Genomic DNA, 21,460 nt, shown 5'->3' on the forward strand with positions numbered 1-21,460 from the left:
TCCGTAAACACACCAGCCTGTCTGTGCATGCTCTGAGGACACGGCTGGGGATGCCATCTGGGCCAGCAGCCTTCCAAGAGTTTTACTCACGTCGGCCGCGACGGTAACACTGTATTATCTTCAAAGCGGGTAAAGAAGGTGTTTAGTTTGTCTGGAAGCAAGATGTCGGTGTCCGTGACGAGGCTTGTTGTCTTTTTGTAGTCCGTGATCTCCTGTAGACCCTGCCACATACGTCTGGTGTCTGAGCTGTTGAAGTGCGACTCCACTCTGCATACTGAGTCATGTGTGTTTGCCTGCTCGCATTTCAGGGGTGAATCTAACAGATGAGGAAGCAGACAATATTCAGGGGAGTCGCTACTGTCTAGTCGCCATCGGTAGACTTCAGGTAAGATGGGACAACTTAATGTCCAATGTTTGGATAGGCTCATGGAACCACCATCTTGCAGACGCTTGTTCCCCCCTTGTTGTCTAGGTGACCTCTTGCCCGAGCGACACAGACATGAACAGCATCAGCGTTCCGGTGGAGTTCATCTCTCGTCACAACTGCCAGGGCCTCTTTACCTTCGTAGACCACCGCTGCATGGCCACAGTGGGCTACCAGCCTCAGGTAGGCCGCACTCACAGCCTGGGGCTAGAGTAGGACAAACACCCAGCATCGCATTTCATAGTGTATCAGGATACAGTATATGTTTAAACTGTGTATCAGGATACAGTATGTGTTTAAACTGTGTACCAGGATACAGTATGTGTTTAAACTGTGTATCAGGATACAGTATGTGTTTAAACTGTGTGACAGCTGTAAGCTTGATCTAACTTTTTCTGTGTTGTGTGTGTGTTCCCCAGGAACTGCTGGGTAAGAACATCTTGGAGCTGGCCCACCCTGAGGACCAGGAGCTGCTGAGAGACAGCTTCCAGCAGGTGGTCAAGCTGAAGGGTCAGGTGCTGTCCGTCATGTTCCGCTTCCTGTCCAAGACCAGAGACTGGCTCTGGATCAGGACCAGCTCCTTCACCTTCCAGAACCCCTTCTCTGAGGAGATAGAGTACATCATCTGTACCAACGCCAACGTCAAGTAGGTGCTGTATACACACACAGACACACATCAGCTGCACCAACGCCAAGTAGGTACACACACACGTACACACACACCTGCACCAACGCCAAGTAGGTACACACACACGTACACACACACGTACACACACATCTGCACCAACTCAAACTTGAAGTACCAACCCGCACACACGTATTATCTGCACCAACGCCAAGTAGGTACACACACACACGTATTATCTGCACCAACGCAAGTCACCTGAGTGTTAGACGCCTACAACACATAGACACCACAACTCTATTCCACCTCAACAGCTGAACATCTCCACTCTGTCTAAACAATCTGTTGAGCCACCTTAGGAAATGTGATGTCATCTCCTCCAGGATGTGTGTTTGTCAGTATGTTCACCTCCTCTCCATTTCTTTCTCTCCCTTCCTTTCCTCCTCACCCCTTCTTTTTGTTGTGGGCCAGTAGAACCTCGACTCAGGACACCCTCACCCCCCTCTCGTCCTCAGGGGTGTCTTTGCCCCCCTCGCTGGGGGAGAGCAGTCCTAACTTCCCCCCTGTATCCCACAGCCCAGGGCAGGTGGCTGCCAGGTGAGACCCACTTAACCCCCCCCCCCCCCCACCTCTGGCATGGGTCAGCTGGGGCTGCTGCTGCTGCGTCACTGGAGACTACAACTCTATTTCTCTCTTGTTCCCTTTGTTCTCTTGTTCTCTCTGGTCTGGTTCAGAGTTCACCCCTTGGTAAGGGCTGTGGATTGTTACTTGTCTTGACCGGGCCTTTCTGTTTTTGGGTGATTTCCCCCCTCTCCCTCCTCAACAGCAGTAAGATATCCATCATGACCACGGTGTTGGTAATGAACCCCCTCTCCTCTTTTCTTCTTGGTTACCATAGTGACTGGTGGTGGGGCAGGTGCTGTTGGTCGGCAGGTGTTTTGGTTTCCCAAGCAGCGGTGGAGGGCCTTGACACAAATTATATTTTCTGTTGTCACTGCTAACTCTAATTTTTTCTCTCTCTACCACTCCCTCTTTTCTCCCTCTACCACTCTCTACCACTCCCTCTTTTCTCCCTCTACCACTCTCTACCACTCCCTCTTTTCTCCCTCTACCACTCTCTACCACTCCCTCTTTTCTCCCTCTACCACTCTCTACCACTCCCTCTTTTCTCCCTCTACCACTCTCTACCCTCCCTCTTTTCCCTCTACCACTCTCTACCACTCCCTCTTTTCTCCCTCTACCACTCCCTCTTTTCTCCCTCTACCACTCTCTACCACTCCCTCTTTCTCCCTCTACCACTCTCTACACTCCCTCTTTTCTCCCTCTACCACTCCTACCACTCCCTCTTTTCTCCCCACTCCCTCTTTTCTCCCTCTACCACTCTCTACCACTCCCTCTTTTCTCCCTCACCCCTCTTTTCTCCCTCTACCACTCTTACCACTCCCTCTTTTCCCTCTACCACTCCCTCTTTTCTCCCTCTACCACTCTCTACCACTCCCTCTTTTCTCCCTCTACCACTCTCTACCACTCCCTCTTTTCTCCCTCTACCACTCTCTACCACTCCCTCTTTTCTCCCTCTCCACTCCCTCTCACTCCCTCTCTACCACTCTCTCTCTTTTCTCCCTCTCCCTCTTTTCTCCCTCTACCACTCCCTCTTTTCTCCCTCTACACTCTCTCCCTCTTTTCTCCCTCTACCACTCCCTCTTTTCTCCCTCTACCCCTCTACCACTCCCTCTTTTCTCCCTCTACCACTCTCTACCACTCCCTCTTTTCTCCCTCTACCACTCTCTACCACTACCCTCTTTTCTCCCTCTACCACTCTCTACCACTCCCTCTTTTCTCCCTCTACCACTTTCTACCACTCCCTCTTTTCTCCCTCTACCACTCCCTCTTTTCTCCCTCTACCACTCTCTACCACTCCCTCTTTTCTCCCTCTACCACCTCTACCACTCCCTCTTTTCTCCCTCTACCACTCTCTACCACTCCCTCTTTTCTCCCTCTACCACTCTCTACCACTCCCTCTTTTCTCCCTCTACCACTCCCTCTTTTCTCCCTCTACCACTCTCTACCACTCCCTCTTTTCTCCCTCTACCACTCCCTCTTTTCTCCCTCTACCACTCTCTACCACTCCCTCTTTTCTCCCTCTACCACTCCCTTTTCTCCCTCTACCACTCTCTACCACTCCCTCTTTTCTCCCTCTACCACTCCCTCTACCACTCCCTCTTTTCTCCCTCTACCACTCCCTCTTTTCTCTCTCTACCACTCCCTCTTTTCTCCCTCTACCACTCCCTCTTTTCTCCCTCTACCACTCTCTACCACCCCTCTTTTCTCCCTCTACCACTCTCTACCACCCCCTCTTTTCTCCCTCTACCACTCTCTACCACTCCCTCTTTTCTCCCTCTACCACTCTCTACCACTCCCTCTTTTCTCCCTCTACCACTCTCTACCACCCCTCTTTTCTCTCTCTACCACTCTCTACCACTCCCTCTTTTCTCCCTCTACCACTCTCTACCACTCCCTCTTTTCTCCCTCTACCACTCTCTACCACTCCCTCTTTTCTCCCTCTACCACTCTCTACCACTCCCTCTTTTCTCCCTCTACCACTCCCTCTTTTCTCCCTCTACCACTCTCTAACACTCCCTCTTTTCTCCCTCTACCACTCTCTACCACTCCCTCTTTTCTCCCTCTACCACTCCCTCTTTTCTCCCTCTACCACTCTCTACCACTCCCTCTTTTCTCCCTCTACCACTCTCTAACACTCCCTCTTTTCTCCCTCTACCACTCTCTACCACTCCCTCTTTTCTCCCTCTACCACTCTCTACCACTCCCTCTTTTCTCCCTCTACCACTCCCTCTTTTCTCCCTCTACCACTCCCTCTTTTCTCCCTCTACCACTCTCTACCACTCCCTCTTTTCTCCCTCTACCACTCTCTTTCTACCACTCTCTACCACTCCCTCTTTTCTCCCTCTACCACTCTCTACCACTCCCTCTTTTCTCCCTCTACCACTTTCTACCACTCCCTCTTTTCTCCCTCTACCACTCCCTCTTTTCTCCCTCTACCACTCTCTACCACTCCCTCTTTTCTCCCTCTACCACTCTCTACCACTCCCTCTTTTCTCCCTCTACCACTCTCTACCACTCCCTCTTTTCTCCCTCTACCACTCTCTACCACTCCCTCTTTTCTCCCTCTACCACTCCCTCTTTTCTCCCTCTACCACTCTCTACCACTCCCTCTTTTCTCCCTCTACCACTCCCTCTTTTCTCCCTCTACCACTCTCTACCACTCCCTCTTTTCTCCCTCTACCACTCCCTCTTTTCTCCCTCTACCACTCTCTACCACTCCCTCTTTTCTCCCTCTACCACTCCCTCTACCACTCCCTCTTTTCTCCCTCTACCACTCCCTCTTTTCTCTCTCTACCACTCCCTCTTTTCTCCCTCTACCACTCCCTCTTTTCTCCCTCTACCACTCTCTACCACCCCCTCTTTTCTCCCTCTACCACTCTCTACCACCCCCTCTTTTCTCCCTCTACCACTCTCTACCACTCCCTCTTTTCTCCCTCTACCACTCTCTACCACTCCCTCTTTTCTCCCTCTACCACTCTCTACCACCCCCTCTTTTCTCTCTCTACCACTCTCTACCACTCCCTCTTTTCTCCCTCTACCACTCTCTACCACTCCCTCTTTTCTCCCTCTACCACTCTCTACCACTCCCTCTTTTCTCCCTCTACCACTCTCTACCACTCCCTCTTTTCTCCCTCTACCACTCTCTACCACCCCCTCTTTTCTCTCTCTACCACTCTCTACCACTCCCTCTTTTCTCCCTCTATACCACTCTCTACCACTCCCTCTTTTCTCCCTCTACCACTCTCTACCACTCCCTCTTTTCTCCCTCTATACCACTCTCTACCACTCCCTCTTTTCTCCCTCTACCACTCTCTACCACTCCCTCTTTTCTCCCTCTACCACTCTCTACCACCCCCTATTTTCTCCCTCTACCACTCTCTACCACTCCCTCTCTTTTCTCCCTCTACCGCCCCCTCTTTTCTCCCTCTACCACTCTCTACCACTCCCCCTCTTTTCTCCCTCTCTTTTGTCTCTCTCCCTTTCCCCCCCTCTCCAGACAGTTGCAGCAGCAGCAAGCAGAGTTGGGGGGAGGAGGGAGAGATGGTCTGTACGAGGCAGGACAGGTTACACTTCCACAGGTAAGACTAGCACTGACTAAAACACAGACCTAACTGGGGCCTCAACCCCACAACAAGCCCCCCATCCAGTGGTGCTGCACTGCAGCTTGATCCTGTGCTGATCTCACTGTATGTGTGATCGTTCTATTGTTCGCTGTAACATGGACAATAAAGTTGTATTGTTGGACCTACCTCCAAGCCTTTAGTGAGTATTGACCGCTTGTTGACCGCTGTCCATGTCAGATGCCTGTCCAGGCCGTGACCGCAGCTGGAACTGACCACAGTAAGACCAGGGACAAGGCAGAGATGCACCCCTCCATGTACCCCAACCCAGACCAGGCCAAGTTCCTGCCCTCCACCTCTGCCCCCGGAGTGCCCATCTACCCTCAGGACAACAACTACACCACTGCCAACCGCTCCAACGACACATACAGCAGGTATGACCACTAGCCTCTGTTGTACTGTTTTAAACGGATCTAAGGGCCATGTATACTGAATAAGAGATGGTCATTTCCTGTTGTTATGAACTAATTCCAGGTCAGTAGGGATGGCTCAGATGGTGCAGCCATCCCACTCCGCAGGCCAGGGGATGGCTCAGATGGTGCAGCCATCCCACTCCGCAGGCCAGGTGCTGGCTCAGATGGTGCAGCCATCCCATTCCCCAGGCCAGGTGCTGGCTCAGATGGTGCAGCCATCCCACTCCGCCGGCCAGGTGCTGGCTCAGATGGTGCAGCCATCCCACTCCGCAGGCCAGGTGCTGGCTCAGATGTCCCGTCAGAACGGGGCACCCCCCTCCAACAGCAGCCCCCTACAGGGAGGGGCAGCGGTGAGCTGGCCGGGGCCAGCAGCAGGGGCTAGACCCCCCTTCAACAACCAGGTGAGACAGCTGGCAGCTGCAGGTAGAAGCTGTCCACTCAGCCTGAAGTTTAGATCCTCTGTTGTTGCCCAAAGTGCTACAGATGTAGAATCTTAATTTAAGACTTTTCTACAGCAGGAAAATAATCCTGCTGCAACAGGAAATATGAATTATTTTGTGGATTATAATTTTATTGTGGAAATTACAAATGTCAGAAGCTTTTTTTAAACCTCAAATACAATATAAGTTTAAAATTGGCTGCATTGCAGGACAGTTTTCCTTGAACAGGGTTATGAAATGTAAGTCCTACATCTGTAGTTGGCGTGATGGGGATGAGTGCTCTGAGGTTCTTTCTGTAGCTGGCGTGATGGGGATGAGTGCTCTGAGGTTCTTTCTGTAGCTGGCGTGATGGGGATGAGTGCTCTGAGGTTCTTTCTGTAGCTGGCCTGATGGGGATGAGTGCTCAGAGGTTCTTTCTGTAGCTGGCGTGATGGGGATGAGTGCTCTGAGGTTCTTTCTGTAGTTGGCGTGATGGGGATGAGTGCTCTGAGGTTCTTTCTGTAGCTGGCCTGATGGGGATGAGTGCTCTTGAGGTTCTTTCTGTAGCTGGCGTGATGGGGATGAGTGCTCTGAGGTTCTTTCTGTAGCTGGCGTGATGGGGATGAGTGCTCTGAGGTTCTTTCTGTAGCTGGCCTGATGGGGATGAGTGCTCAGAGGTTCTTTCTGTAGCTGGCCTGATGGGGATGAGTGCTCAGAGGTTCTTTCTGTAGCTGGCCTGATGGGGATGAGTGCTCTGAGGTTCTTTCTGTAGCTGGCCTGATGGGGATGAGTGCTCTGAGGTTCTTTCTGTAGCTGGCGTGATGGGGATGAGTGCTCAGAGGTCCTTTCTGTAGCTGGCCTGATGGGGATGAGTGCTCTGAGGTCCTTTCTGTAGCTGGCCTGATGGGGATGAGTGCTCTGAGGTTCTTTCTGTAGCTGGCGTGATGGGGATGAGTGCTCAGAGGTTCTTTCTGTAGCTGGCCTGATGGGGATGAGTGCTCTGAGGTTCTTTCTGTAGCTGGCCTGATGGGGATGAGTGCTCTGAGGTTCTTTCTGTAGCTGGGCTGATGGGGATGAGTGCTCTGAGGTTCTTTCTGTAGCTGGCGTGATGGGGATGAGTGCTCTGAGGTTCTTGCATCTCTGTATCTTAGCGTTGTAAAGGACCTCATCTTTTATTCCTGTGTAATCTGTGTTTTGAGTATCACACCCAGACAGTTTCAACAGTAAATGTATAACAGAAACCTTGTACGTTTATAAAGTGTGAATAATAACATGGTGTTGTTCACCACCCGCCCAGCAGGTGGTGCCCCAGGCAGGGAAGACCCTGTCTCCCCAGTTTGCCATGGGGAGTTTTGTTGGGGGCTCTTCCTCCTCATTTGGGGCGATGCCCACCACTGCCGCTCCGACCCCCACCATGGGGGCTAACTACCCAAATATCAACCCCCGCGCCAGCCTCAATACCAACGGATACGGTACGTGACCCTGAGAGAGAGAGAGAGAGAGAGAGAGAGTGTGTGTGTGTGTGTCAACTACAGTACAGTGTTTTTATGTGTTTGTGTATGCTGGTGTAGTTAGATACTGAATCGCCCATTGTCTCTGATAGATGGCTTGGGGTCGGGGCCGCAGTTCCCCTCCAGGGCAGCGGAGGCAGTGTGGCCCCAGTGGCAGGGCCAGCAGCAAGCTCAGAACAGGGCAGAGCAGCACCCCCACACACAGAACAACCAGCCTGACATCTTTCCTGTAAGTCTCTCTCCCTCTACCTATATCAATCTGCCTTTCTCTTCCCAATGTCTCTATCTGTACCTTTTGTTATGTGTTGTCATGTTGCTTTCAAGCTAAATCTTTCTCTCTCTCTAGGATGTTCTCGCCATGCTGGACCAGCCGGCCAACTTCAACAACGATGACTTTGAGATTCCCATCTACCCCTCTTTCAACGAGTGACCCCACATACACTCTTCCACTTACCTCCTCTGTCTCTCAAATGTCTCCTTCTCTCTCATTTGGTGCACTTTTGCTCTCTTTCTTCGCCTTTCGTGATCCAAAGAGAACATGTCTAATTATCGCTCAGATGATTGTACTGCCAGGGTGGAGAAAGCGAGTTAATCAGGGAAAAGAGAGTGAAATCAAGTATAGGTATGCAAATGCAGGTTCAATAAACACGTGAAAGGGGGAGAGAGAGAGAAGAGATTCAGGGTTCAGCGATAGTTGGGCAAATGTAAAAATAACATCTGTAGCGAGCACTGCCCAAGCTCCACAGCCAGTGGATTTGTTGTAGAGATGTAACACACCTGAGCATGCACAAGGCCCTGAGGCAGGCACTGCTTCACCAGTAACACACAAACATGGCCTTTCACTAACCGAGTCAGCTGTGTGTTTAGATCTATGCTGCTCCACTGGTCTGTACATCATATGGATAGATCAGTCCAATCATTCACTTGAAGTCTCAGGCAATCCAGGTGATCTACAGCTTTGGGGGAATATGTGGGAATATATATATATATATATATATGGGAATATTCTGATCTGAAGCCTGTGAATATCCTCTATCTGCTCCCCTCGCTGTTTTAGCTTAGCAACCCGTAGCATGTTCAAAAGGACACTGTCCTCACGCAGACAGATTTATACGAATACTGTACAAACACTTTTATATTTGTACACAGTGTACATTGACGATGTCACCTATCAATGTGGTTATGGTGGTTTCAGGTGGAAAAGAGGGAGAGATCTCTAGGACTAGTGAGGGGGAGAGAGATGTCTATGACTAGTGAGAGGGAGAGAGATGTCTATGACTAGTGAGGGGGAGAGAGATGTCTAGGACTAGTGAGGGGGAGAGAGATGTCTATGACTAGTGAGAGGGAGAGAGATGTCTAGGACTAGTGAGGGGGAGAGAGATGTCTAGGACTAGTGAGGGGGAGAGAGATGTCTATGACTAGTGAGAGGGAGAGAGATGTCTAGGACTAGTGAGGGGAGAGAGATGTCTATGACTAGTGAGAGGGAGAGAGATGTCTAGGACTAGTGAGGGGAGAGAGATGTCTAGGACTAGTGAGGGGGAGAGAGATGTCTAGGACTAGTGAGGGGGAGAGAGATGTCTAGGACTAGTGAGGGGGAGAGAGATGTCTAGGACTAGTGAGGGGGAGAGAGATGTCTAGGACTAGTGAGGGGGAGAGAGATGTCTAGGACTAGTGAGGGGGAGAGAGATGTCTAGGACTAGTGAGGGGGAGAGAGATGTCTAGGACTAGTGAGGGGGAGAGAGATGTCTAGGACTAGTGAGGGGAGGAGATGTCTAGGAGTGATGGGGAGAGAGATGTCTAGGACTAGTGAGGGGGGAGATGAGGACTAGTGAGGGGAGAGATGTCTAGGACTAGTGAGGGGGAGAGAGATGTCTAGGACTAGTGGGGAGAGAGATGTCTAGGACTAGTGAGGGGAGAGAGATGTCTAGGACTAGTGAGGGGAGAGAGATGTCTATGACTAGTGAGGGGAGAGAGATGTCTATGACTAGTGAGGGGAGAGAGATGTCTATGACTAGTGAGGGGAGAGAGATGTCTATGACTAGTGAGGGGGAGAGAGATGTCTATGACTAGTGAGAGGGAGAGAGATGTCTAGGACTAGTGAGGGGGAGAGAGATGTCTAGGACTAGTGAGGGGGAGAGAGATGTCTAGGACTAGTGAGGGGAGAGAGATGTCTAGGACTAGTGAGGGGAGAGAGATGTCTAGGACTAGTGAGGGGGAGAGAGATGTCTAGGACTAGTGAGGGGAGAGAGATGTCTAGGACTAGTGATGTCTAGGACTAGTGAGGGGGAGAGAGATGTCTAGGACTAGTGAGATGTCTATGGTGAGGGGAGAGAGATGTCTAGGACTAGTGAGGGGGAGGAGATGTCTAGGACTAGTGAGGGGAGAGAGATATCTAGGACTAGTGAGGGGGAGAGAGATGTCTATGACTAGTGAGAGAGATGTCTATGACTAGTGAGGGGAGAGAGATGTCTAGGACTAGTGAGGGGAGAGAGATGTCTAGGACTAGTGAGGGAGAGAGATGTCTATGATTAGTGAGGGGAGAGAGATGTCTATGACTAGTGAGGGGGAGAGAGATGTCTATGATTAGTGAGGGGGAGAGAGATGTCTATGACTAGTGAGGGAGAGAGATGTCTATGACTAGTGAGGGGAGAGAGATGTCTAGGACTAGTGAGGGGGAGAGAGATGTCTAGGACTAGTGAGGGGGAGAGAGATGTCTAGGACTAGTGAGGGGGAGAGAGATGTCTATGACTAGTGAGGGGGAGAGAGATGTCTATGACTAGTGAGGGGAGAGAGATGTCTAGGACTAGTGAGAGGGAGAGAGATGTCTAGGACTAGTGAGGGGGAGAGAGATGTCTATGACTAGTGAGGGGGAGAGAGATGTCTATGACTAGTGAGGGGGAGAGAGATGTCTATGGTGAGGGGAGAGAGATGTCTATGACTAGTGAGGGGAGAGAGATGTCTAGGACTAGTGAGGGGAGAGAGATGTCTATGACTAGTGAGAGGGAGAGAGATGTAGGACTAGTGAGGGGGAGAGAGATGTCTAGGACTAGTGAGGGGGAGAGAGATGTCTAGGACTAGTGAGGGGGAGAGAGATGTCTAGGACTAGTGAGGGGGAGAGAGATGTCTATGACGAGTGAGGGGGAGAGAGATGTCTATGACGAGTGAGGGGAAGAGGGGGATATGAAACTACAACCTGATGTATTCCTACATATACCCAGTATATAAGTCAACTGTTTATATACGGTTATATGTCTACTGGAGGTGTTTGTATAACTTTATTGATCTCAACCTGAATGCACAGCAATCCCAGGGTCCCTTTCTCACTCTTTTGTATTCCTTCCTCTGTTGCCCAGGGTTACCCAGCACACTCTTCCTCAATCACCCTCCCAAGTGTGTTTTTTTTCTCTTCTACTTACACTCGGAAAAGGAAAATGAAAAGAAGACATTGGAAAGCAATAATTTACAAGCAGGAATGATGTTATTTTTTAAAGCCATTCTTTATTGTTGTCCTACATGTTTTTATCTTGATTATTGTTCTTGAATATGGAAATACACAGGAAATAGTAATGATTTTATTGACTGATGTTTTTATTTTCTGGCCTTTTGATTGGCTCTTCCTGTTTTGTAGCCATCGCCATTGCTACTTCGTGATAGGTTGTTTTTGATGTGCATTGATCAGGGCATCTTGTTCAGGACAGAAAGGTCCTGTTTAGAATTGACAAGATTCCTCATTCAACATGACACAGAATCATGCCATGATGTTTGGCCTGAAATTCAAGTCACTCTAATCATGTTCCAAACACATGAGGTTGGCAATTAATACACTTTTCTTTTTTGCAGTAGTTTCAATCAAAGTTCATCTTTATCAAGATAGTTTGACATTCATAAATATGATCTGAATCAAACATTTGTTTTCTGAAATCGATTGTGATGTTTAGTAAGTCACTATAACACTCTTATACAGGGAAACAAAGAATTCTGATTGGGCAACAGAGGGCTGTGAATTTTAAGGTTCGGAAATACAAAAATTGTTATTGTGTAGGCCTTTCATTTGAAGTCTGATAATGTATACATGTCTGTGAGAGTAATTCACAGACTTGCCGAAACATGTCAATTGTATGTAAACCCATCATGTGTCAATAGTCACATGATGAAAATGGCAGTTTGATGACTGTGTTGTCTTGTTATTGTTTTAAACCACTTTGGTTGTTCCCTGTCCAGGTTTTTACAGTGACGTGAGCTGCAGTTTATATAGACGTGAGCTGCAGTTTATATAGACGTGAGCTGCAGTTTATATAGACGTGAGCTGCAGTTTATATAGACGTGAGCTGCAGTTTATATAGACGTGAGCTGCAGTTTATATAGACGTGAGCTGCAGTTTATATAGACGTGAGCTGCAGTTTATATAGACGTGAGCTGCAGTTTATATAGACGTGAGCTGCAGTTTATATAGACGTGAGCTGCAGTTTATATAGCGCACACAGATACACAAATATAGGAATGGATATGAAATGTTAAACAAGAGAAAGTGAAATGTTTGGTTTTTCTATTAAATTGTTATATTGTCAAGAACTTGTGGGTGGATATTTGTTTATTTTCGGGGTCGGGGGCTGTAACACTTGAACTGTTCCTTTTGAGAAATGTGATGATTGTACAACGTCACTCCTCTATATAAAATGTGTAGGCCGAGTCATCAGACCTGGGTTATAACACTATTTCAGGTATTTCAATTACTTTTCAATACATTTCAAAACAAGTATTCAGATAAGTAGTTTAATATGGGATTGTGTTTGAAGTACTCAAATATGCTGACTCAAATACACTCCCAGGTATTTAAATAGTATTTGAAAACACTTTCAAATACAATTTGGTCAACTACTTGGTTTTTACAAATAAACGTTCAAATAAAAGTATTTGTTTTAGGTTGTGTATTTGGAAATACCAAAATACACAGAAAAAAAATATTTAAATAACACATACTCAAATTCACATTTGAAATGAGGTCTGAGTCATATGCATAAAACCCATGACTTTGTCCTCAACAGTCTTTAGAATGTTCAGTATGTTCACATGGTCTCTACCTATATAGGAGAGGAACAGAGAGACGTAACTCCATCCATCCTGTGTCCATAACTCCATCCATCCTGTGTCCATCTATAGAAACACAGATGGTTTCACTACGTAAGAGAGGAACAGAGAGACAGTCCATAAATCCATCCATCCTGTGTCCATCTATAGAAACACAGATGGTTTCACTACGTAAGAAGGAACAGAGAGACAGTCCATAACTCCATCCATCCTGTGTCCATCTATAGAACACAGATGGTTTCATAAGAGAGGAACAGAGACAGTCCATAAATCCATCCATCCTGTGTCCATCTATAGAAACACAGATGGTTTCACTTAAGAGAGGAACAGAGATGGTCCTTAAATCCATCCATCCTGTGTCCATCTATAGAAACAAAGATGGTTTCACTACGTAACAGAGGAGGAACACAGATCCATAGGGAATCCATCCATCCTGTGTCCATCTATAGAAACACATATGGTTTCACTACTAAGAGATGAACAGAGAGACAGTCCATAAATCCATCCATCCTGTGTCCATCTATAGAAACACAGATGGTTTCTACATAAGAGAGGAACAGAAACTATCCATAAATCCATCCATCCTGTGTCCATCTATAGAAACACAGATGGTTTCACTACGTAAGAGAGGAACAGAGACTACATGGTCCATAACTCCATCCATCCTCCTGTCCATCTATAGAAACACAGATGGTTTCACTATAAGCTCTCAGAGGAACAGAGAGACAGTCCATAAATCCATCCATCCTGTGTCCATCTATAGAAACACAGATGGTTTCAGGTAAGAGAACAGAGAGACAGTCCATAAATCCATCCATCCTGTGTCCATCTATCAGAAACACAGTACAGGTTAAATCCATAAGCTGGGAGAGAGGACAGAGAGACAGTCCATATCTCCAGGCCAGTCCATCTATGCTGAAACACAGATGGTTTCACTACGTAAGAGAGGAACAAGAGATTGAGTCCATAAATCCATCCATCCTTTAAATGTGTCCATCTATAGAAACACAGATGGTTTCACTCATAGAGAGGAACAGAGAGACAGTCCATAAATCCATCCATCTATGTGTCCATCTATAGAAACACAGATGGTTTCACTACCTCATCTCAGGAACAGATAGAATGTCCATAAATCCATCCATCCTGTGTCCATCTATCATATATCACAGTACATGGTTTCCTTATCCATAAGAGAGGAACAGAGAGTCCATAGAACTCCATCCTTATCACTGCATAAGTCCATCCTCCATCCATCCTATGTGTCCATCTATAGAAACACAGATGGTTTCACTACGTAAGAGAGGAACAGAGACAGTCCATAAATCCATCCATCCTGTGTCCATCTATAGAAACACAGATGGTTTCACTACGTAGAGAGGAACAGAGAGACAGTCCATAACTCCATCCATCCTGTGTCCATCTATAGAAACACAGATGGTTTCACTACGTAAGAGAGGAACAGAGAGATGGTCCATAACTCCATCCATCCTGTGTCCATCTATAGAAACACAGATGGTTTCACTACGTAAGAGAGGAACAGAGAGACAGTCCATAAATCCATCCATCCTGTGTCCATCTATAGAAACACAGATGGTTTCACTACGTAAGAGAGGAACAGAGAGACGGTCCATAAATCCATCCATCCTGTGTCCATCTATAGAAACACAGATGGTTTCACTACGTAAGAGAGGAACAGAGAGACAGTCCATAAATCCATCCATCCTGTGTCCATCTATAGAAACACAGATGGTTTCACTACGTAAGAGAGGAACAGAGAGACAGTCCATAAATCCATCCATCCTGTGTCCATCTATAGAAACACAGATGGTTTCACTACGTAAGAGAGGAACAGAGAGACAGTCCATAAATCCATCCATCCTGTGTCCATCTATAGAAACACAGATGGTTTCACTACGTAAGAGAGGAACAGAGAGACGGTCCATAACTCCATCCATCCTGTGTCCATCTATAGAAACACAGATGGTTTCACTACGTAGAGAGGAACAGAGACAGTCCATAAATCCATCCATCCTGTGTCCATCTATAGAAACACAGATGGTTTCACTACGTAAGAGAGGAACAGAGAGACAGTCCATAAATCCATCCATCCTGTGTCCATCTATAGAAACACAGATGGTTTCACTACGTAAGAGAGGAACAGAGAGACGGTCCATAACTCCATCCATCCTGTGTCCATCTATAGAAACACAGATGGTTTCACTACGTAAGAGAGGAACAGAGAGATGGTCCATAAATCCATCCATCCTATGTGTCCATCTATAGAAACACAGATGGTTTCACTACGTAAGAGAGGAACAGAGAGACAGTCCATAAATCCATCCATCCTGTGTCCATCTATAGAAACACAGATGGTTTCACTACGTAAGAGAGGAACAGAGAGACAGTCCATAAATCCATCCATCCTGTGTCCATCTATAGAAACACAGATGGTTTCACTACGTAAGAGAGGAACAGAGACAGTCCATAAATCCATCCATCCTGTGTCCATCTATAGAAACACAGATGGTTTCACTACGTAAGAGAGGAACAGAGAGATGGTCCATAACTCCATCCATCCTGTGTCCATCTATAGAAACACAGATGGTTTCACTACGTAAGAGAGGAACAGAGAGACAGTCCATAAATCCATCCATCCTATGTGTCCATCTATAGAAACACAGATGGTTTCACTACGTAAGAGAGGAACAGAGAGACAGTCCATAAATCCATCCATCCTGTGTCCATCTATAGAAACACAGATGGTTTCACTACGTAAGAGAGGAACAGAGAGACAGTCCATAAATCCATCCATCCTATGTGTCCATCTATAGAAACACAGATGGTTTCACTACGTAAGAGAGGAACAGAGACAGTCCATAAATCCATCCATCCTGTGTCCATCTATAGAAACACAGATGGTTTCACTACGTAAGAGAGGAACAGAGAGACAGTCCATAAATCCATCCATCCTATGTGTCCATCTATAGAAACACAGATGGTTTCACTACGTAAGAGAGGAACAGAGAGACAGTCCATAAATCCATCCATCCTGTGTCCATCTATAGAAACACAGATGGTTTCACTACGTAAGAGAGGAACAGAGAGACAGTCCATAAATCCATCCATCCTGTGTCCATCTATAGAAACACAGATGGTTTCACTACGTAAGAGAGGAACAGAGAGATGGTCCATAAATCCATCCATCCTGTGTCCATCTATAGAAACACAGATGGTTTCACTACGTAAGAGAGGAACAGAGAGACAGTCCATAAATCCATCCATCCTGTGTCCATCTATAGAAACACAGATGGTTTCACTACGTAAGAGAGGAACAGAGAGACAGTCCATAAATCCATCCATCCTGTGTCCATCTATAGAAACACAGATGGTTTCACTACGTAAGAGAGGAACAGAGAGACAGTCCATAAATCCATCCATCCTGTGTCCATCTATAGAAACACAGATGGTTTCACTACGTAAGAGAGGAACAGAGAGACAGTCCATAAATCCATCCATCCTGTGTCCATCTATAGAAACACAGATGGTTTCACTACGTAAGAGAGGAACAGAGAGACAGTCCATAAATCCATCCATCCTGTGTCCATCTATAGAAACACAGATGGTTTCACTACGTAAGAGAGGAACAGAGAGACGGTCCATAAATCCATCCATCCTGTGTCCATCTATAGAAACACAGATGGTTTCACTACGTAAGAGAGGAACAGAGAGATGGTCCATAAATCCATCCATCCTATGTGTCCATCTATAGAAACACAGATGGTTTCACTACGTAAGAGAGGAACAGAGACAGTCCATAACTCCATCCATCCTATGTGTCCATCTATAGAAACAGATGGTTTCACTACGTAAGAGAGGAACAGAGAGACAGTCCATAAATCCATCCATCCTGTGTCCATCTATAGAAACACAGATGGTTTCACTACGTAAGAGAGGAACAGAGACAGTCCATAAATCCATCCATCCTATGTGTCCATCTATAGAAACACAGATGGTTTCACTACGTAAGAGAGGAACAGAGAGACAGTCCATAAATCCATCCATCCTGTGTCCATCTATAGAAACACAGATGGTTTCACTACGTAAGAGAGGAACAGAGAGACAGTCCATAAATCCATCCATCCTGTGTCCATCTATAGAAACACAGATGGTTTCACTACGTAAGAGAGGAACAGAGACAGTCCATAAATCCATCCATCCTGTGTCCATCTATAGAAACACAGATGGTTTCACTACGTAAGAGAGGAACAGAGACAGTCCATAAATCCATCCATCCTATGTGTCCATCTATAGAAACACAGATGGTTTCACTACGTAAGAGAGGAACAGAGACAGTCCATAAATCCATCCATCCTGTGTCCATCTATAGAAACACAGATGGTTTCACTACGTAAGAGAGGAACAGAGACAGTCCATAAATCCATCCATCCTATGTGTCCATCTATAGAAACAGATGGTTTCACTACGTAAGAGAGGAACAGAGACAGTCCATAAATCCATCCATCCTGTGTCCATCTATAGAAACACAGATGGTTTCACTACGTAAGAGAGGAACAGAGAGACAGTCCATAAATCCATCCATCCTGTGTCCATCTATAGAAACACAGATGGTTTCACTACGTAAGAGAGGAACAGAGAGACAGTCCATAAATCCATCCATCCTGTGTCCATCTATAGAAACACAGATGGTTTCACTACGTAAGAGAGGAACAGAGAGACAGTCCATAAATCCATCCATCCTGTGTCCATCTATAGAAACACAGATGGTTTCACTACGTAAGAGAGGAACAGAGAGACAGTCCATAAATCCATCCATCCTGTGTCCATCTATAGAAACACAGATGGTTTCACTACGTAAGAGAGGAACAGAGAGACAGTCCATAAATCCATCCATCCTGTGTCCATCTATAGAAACACAGATGGTTTCACTACGTAAGAGAGGAACAGAGACAGTCCATAAATCCATCCATTCTATGTGTCCATCTATAGAAACACAGATGGTTTCACTACGTAAGAGAGGAACAGAGAGACAGTCCATAAATCCATCCATCCTGTGTCCATCTATAGAAACACAGATGGTTTCACTACGTAAGAGAGGAACAGAGAGACAGTCCATAAATCCATCCATCCTATGTGTCCATCTATAGAAACACAGATGGTTTCACTACGTAAGAGAGGAACAGAGAGACAGTCCATAAATCCATCCATCCTGTGTCCATCTATAGAAACACAGATGGTTTCACTACGTAAGAGAGGAACAGAGAGACAGTCCATAAATCCATCCATCCTATGTGTCCATCTATAGAAACACAGATGGTTTCACTACGTAAGAGAGGAACAGAGAGACAGTCCATAAATCCATCCATCCTGTGTCCATCTATAGAAACACAGATGGTTTCACTACGTAAGAGAGGAACAGAGACAGTCCATAAATCCATCCATCCTGTGTCCATCTATAGAAACACAGATGGTTTCACTACGTAAGAGAGGAACAGAGACAGTCCATAAATCCATCCATCCTGTGTCCATCTATAGAAACACAGATGGTTTCACTACGTAAGAGAGGAACAGAGAGACAGTCCATAAATCCATCCATCCTGTGTCCATCTATAGAAACACAGATGGTTTCACTACGTAAGAGAGGAACAGAGAGACAGTCCATAAATCCATCCATCCTGTGTCCATCTATAGAAACACAGATGGTTTCACTACGTAAGAGAGGAACAGAGAGACAGTCCATAAATCCATCCATCCTGTGTCCATCTATAGGAACACAGATGGTTTCACTACGTAAGAGAGGAACAGAGAGACAGTCCATAAATCCATCCATCCTGTGTCCATCTATAGAATCACAGATGGTTTCACTACGTAAGAGAGGAACAGAGAGACAGTCCATAAATCCATCCATCCTGTGTCCATCTATAGAAACACAGATGGTTTCACTACGTAAGAGAGGAACAGAGAGACAGTCCATAAATCCATCCATCCTGTGTCCATCTATAGAAACACAGATGGTTTCACTACGTAAGAGAGGAACAGAGAGATGGTCCATAACTCCATCCATCCTGTGTCCATCTATAGAAACACAGATGGTTTCACTACGTAAGAGAGGAACAGAGAGATGGTCCATAACTCCATCCATCCTGTGTCCATCTATAGAAACACAGATGGTTTCACTACGTAAGAGAGGAACAGAGACAGTCCATAAATCCATCCATCCTGTGTCCATCTATAGAAACACAGATGGTTTCACTACGTAAGAGAGGAACAGAGAGACAGTCCATAACTCCATCCATCCTGTGTCCATCTATAGAAACACAGATGGTTTCACTACGTAAGAGAGGAACAGAGAGATGGTCCATAACTCCATCCATCCTGTGTCCATCTATAGAAACACAGATGGTTTCACTACGTAAGAGAGGAACAGAGACAGTCCATAAATCCATCCATCCTGTGTCCATCTATAGAAACAGATGGTTTCACTACGTAAGAGAGGAACAGAGAGATGGTCCATAACTCCATCCATCCTGTGTCCATCTATAGAAACACAGATGGTTTCACTACGTAAGAGAGGAACAGAGACAGTCCATAAATCCATCCATCCTATGTGTCCATCTATAGAAACACAGATGGTTTCACTACGTAAGAGAGGAACAGAGAGACAGTCCATAAATCCATCCATCCTGTGTCCATCTATAGAAACACAGATGGTTTCACTACGTAAGAGAGGAACAGAGAGATGGTCCATAACTCCATCCATCCTGTGTCCATCTATAGAAACACAGATGGTTTGGTAAGAGAGGAACAGAGAGATGGTCCATAACTCCATCCATCCTGTGTCCATCTATAGAAACACAGATGGTTTCACTACGTAAGAGAGGAACAGAGACAGTCCATAAATCCATCCATCCTGTGTCCATCTATAGAAACACAGATGGTTTCACTACGTAAGAGAGGAACAGAGAGACAGTCCATAAATCCATCCATCCTGTGTCCATCTATAGAAACACAGATGGTTTCACTACGTAAGAGAGGAACAGAGAGATGGTCCATAACTCCATCCATCCTGTGTCCATCTGTAGAAACACAGATGGTTTCACTACGTAAAGAGAGGAACAGAGAGATGGTCCATAACTCCATCCATCCTGTGTCCATCTATAGAAACACAGATGGTTTCACTACGTAAGAGAGGAACAGAGAGACAGTCCATAAATCCATCCATCCTGTGTCCATCTATAGAAACACAGATGGTTTCACTACGTAAGAGAGGAACAGAGACAGTCCATAAATCCATCCATCCTATGTGTCCATCTATAGAAACACAGATGGTTTCACTACGTAAGAGAGGAACAGAGACAGTCCATCCATCCTGTGTCCATCTATAGAAACACAGATGGTTTCACTACGTAAGAGAGGAACAGAGAGACAGTCCATAAATCCATCCATCCTGTGTCCATCTATAGAAACACAGATGGTTTCACTACGTAAGAGAGGAACAGAGAGATGGTCCATAACTCCATCCATCCTGTGTCCATCTGTAGAAACACAGATGGTTTCACTACGTAAGAGAGGAACAGAGAGATGGTCCATAACTCCATCCATCCTGTGTCCATCTATAGAAACACAGATGGTTTCACTACGTAAGAGAGGAACAGAGACAGTCCATAAATCCAGCCATCCTATGTGTCCATCTATAGAAACACAGATGGTTTCACTACGTAAGAGAGGAACAGAGACAGTCCATAACTCCATCCATCCTGTGTCCATCTATAGAAACACAGATGGTTTCACTACGTAAGAGAGGAACAGAGAGATGGTCCATAACTCCATCCATCCTGTGTCCATCTATAGAAACAGATGGTTTCACTACGTAAGAGAGGAACAGAGACAGTCCATAAATCCATCCATCCTGTGTCCATCTATAGAAACACAGATGGTTTCACTACGTAAGAGAGGAACAGAGAGACAGTCCATAAATCCATCCATCCTGTGTCCATCTATAGAAACAGATGGTTTCACTACGTAAGAGAGGAACAGAGACAGTCCATAACTCCATCCATCCTGTGTCCATCTATAGAAACAGATGGTTTCACTACGTAAGAGAGGAACAGAGAGACAGTCCATAAATCCATCCATCCTGTGTCCATCTATAGAAACACAGATGGTTTCACTACGTAAGAGAGGAACAGAGAGACAGTCCATAAATCCATCCATCCTGTGTCCATCTATAGAAACACAGATGGTTTCACTACGTAAGAGAGGAACAGAGACAGTCCATAAATCCATCCATCCTGTGTCCATCTATAGAAACATAGATGGTTTCACTACGTAAGAGAGGAACAGAGAGACAGTCCATAAATCCATCCATCCTATGTGTCCATCTATAGGAACACAGATGGTTTCACTACGTAAGAGAGGAACAGAGAGACAGTCCATAAATCCATCCATTCTATGTGTCCATCTATAGAAACAGATGGTTTCACTACGTAAGAGAGGAACAGAGACAGTCCATAAATCCATCCATCCTGTGTCCATCTATAGAAACACAGATGGTTTCACTACGTAAGAGAGGAACAGAGACAGTCCATAACTCCATCCATCCTGTGTCCATCTATAGAAACAGATGGTTTCACTACGTAAGAGAGGAACAGAGAGATGGTCCATAAATCCATCCATCCTGTGTCCATCTATAGAAACACAGATGGTTTCACTACGTAA

The 21,460-nt window shown here is 46.1% G+C and overlaps 1 protein-coding gene across 10 annotated transcripts in view; it reads left to right on the top strand.

Annotated features, from left to right (window-relative positions):
* The window catches only part of LOC118378880 (aryl hydrocarbon receptor nuclear translocator), a 39,422-nt gene extending 27,214 nt beyond the window's left edge, over positions 1-12,208 (top strand). For 2 of the 10 annotated variants that reach the window (XM_052513581.1, XM_052513589.1), the window contains 11 exons: positions 309-385; positions 473-607; positions 844-1,070; positions 1,521-1,646; positions 5,170-5,251; positions 5,474-5,667; positions 5,768-6,107; positions 7,423-7,597; positions 7,729-7,865; positions 7,983-9,406; positions 9,665-9,816. In XM_052513581.1, coding sequence (XP_052369541.1) covers positions 309-385; positions 473-607; positions 844-1,070; positions 1,521-1,646; positions 5,170-5,251; positions 5,474-5,667; positions 5,768-6,107; positions 7,423-7,597; positions 7,729-7,865; positions 7,983-8,066 — 1,577 coding nt within the window. In that variant the 3' untranslated portion in view covers positions 8,067-9,406; positions 9,665-9,816. Of the gene's footprint in view, positions 1-308; positions 386-472; positions 608-843; positions 1,071-1,520; positions 1,647-5,169; positions 5,252-5,473; positions 5,668-5,767; positions 6,108-7,422; positions 7,598-7,728; positions 7,866-7,982; positions 9,407-9,664; positions 9,817-10,646 lie in introns of those variants that run through there. The other 8 variants (XM_052513586.1, XM_052513587.1, XM_052513582.1 and 5 more) reach the window with 8 other exon arrangements.
* The last annotated feature ends 9,252 nt before the right edge of the window (positions 12,209-21,460 follow it).

Source organism: Oncorhynchus keta, unplaced genomic scaffold (genome assembly GCF_023373465.1).
Source record: "Oncorhynchus keta strain PuntledgeMale-10-30-2019 unplaced genomic scaffold, Oket_V2 Un_scaffold_1315_pilon_pilon, whole genome shotgun sequence".
NCBI lineage: Eukaryota > Metazoa > Chordata > Actinopteri > Salmoniformes > Salmonidae > Oncorhynchus > Oncorhynchus keta.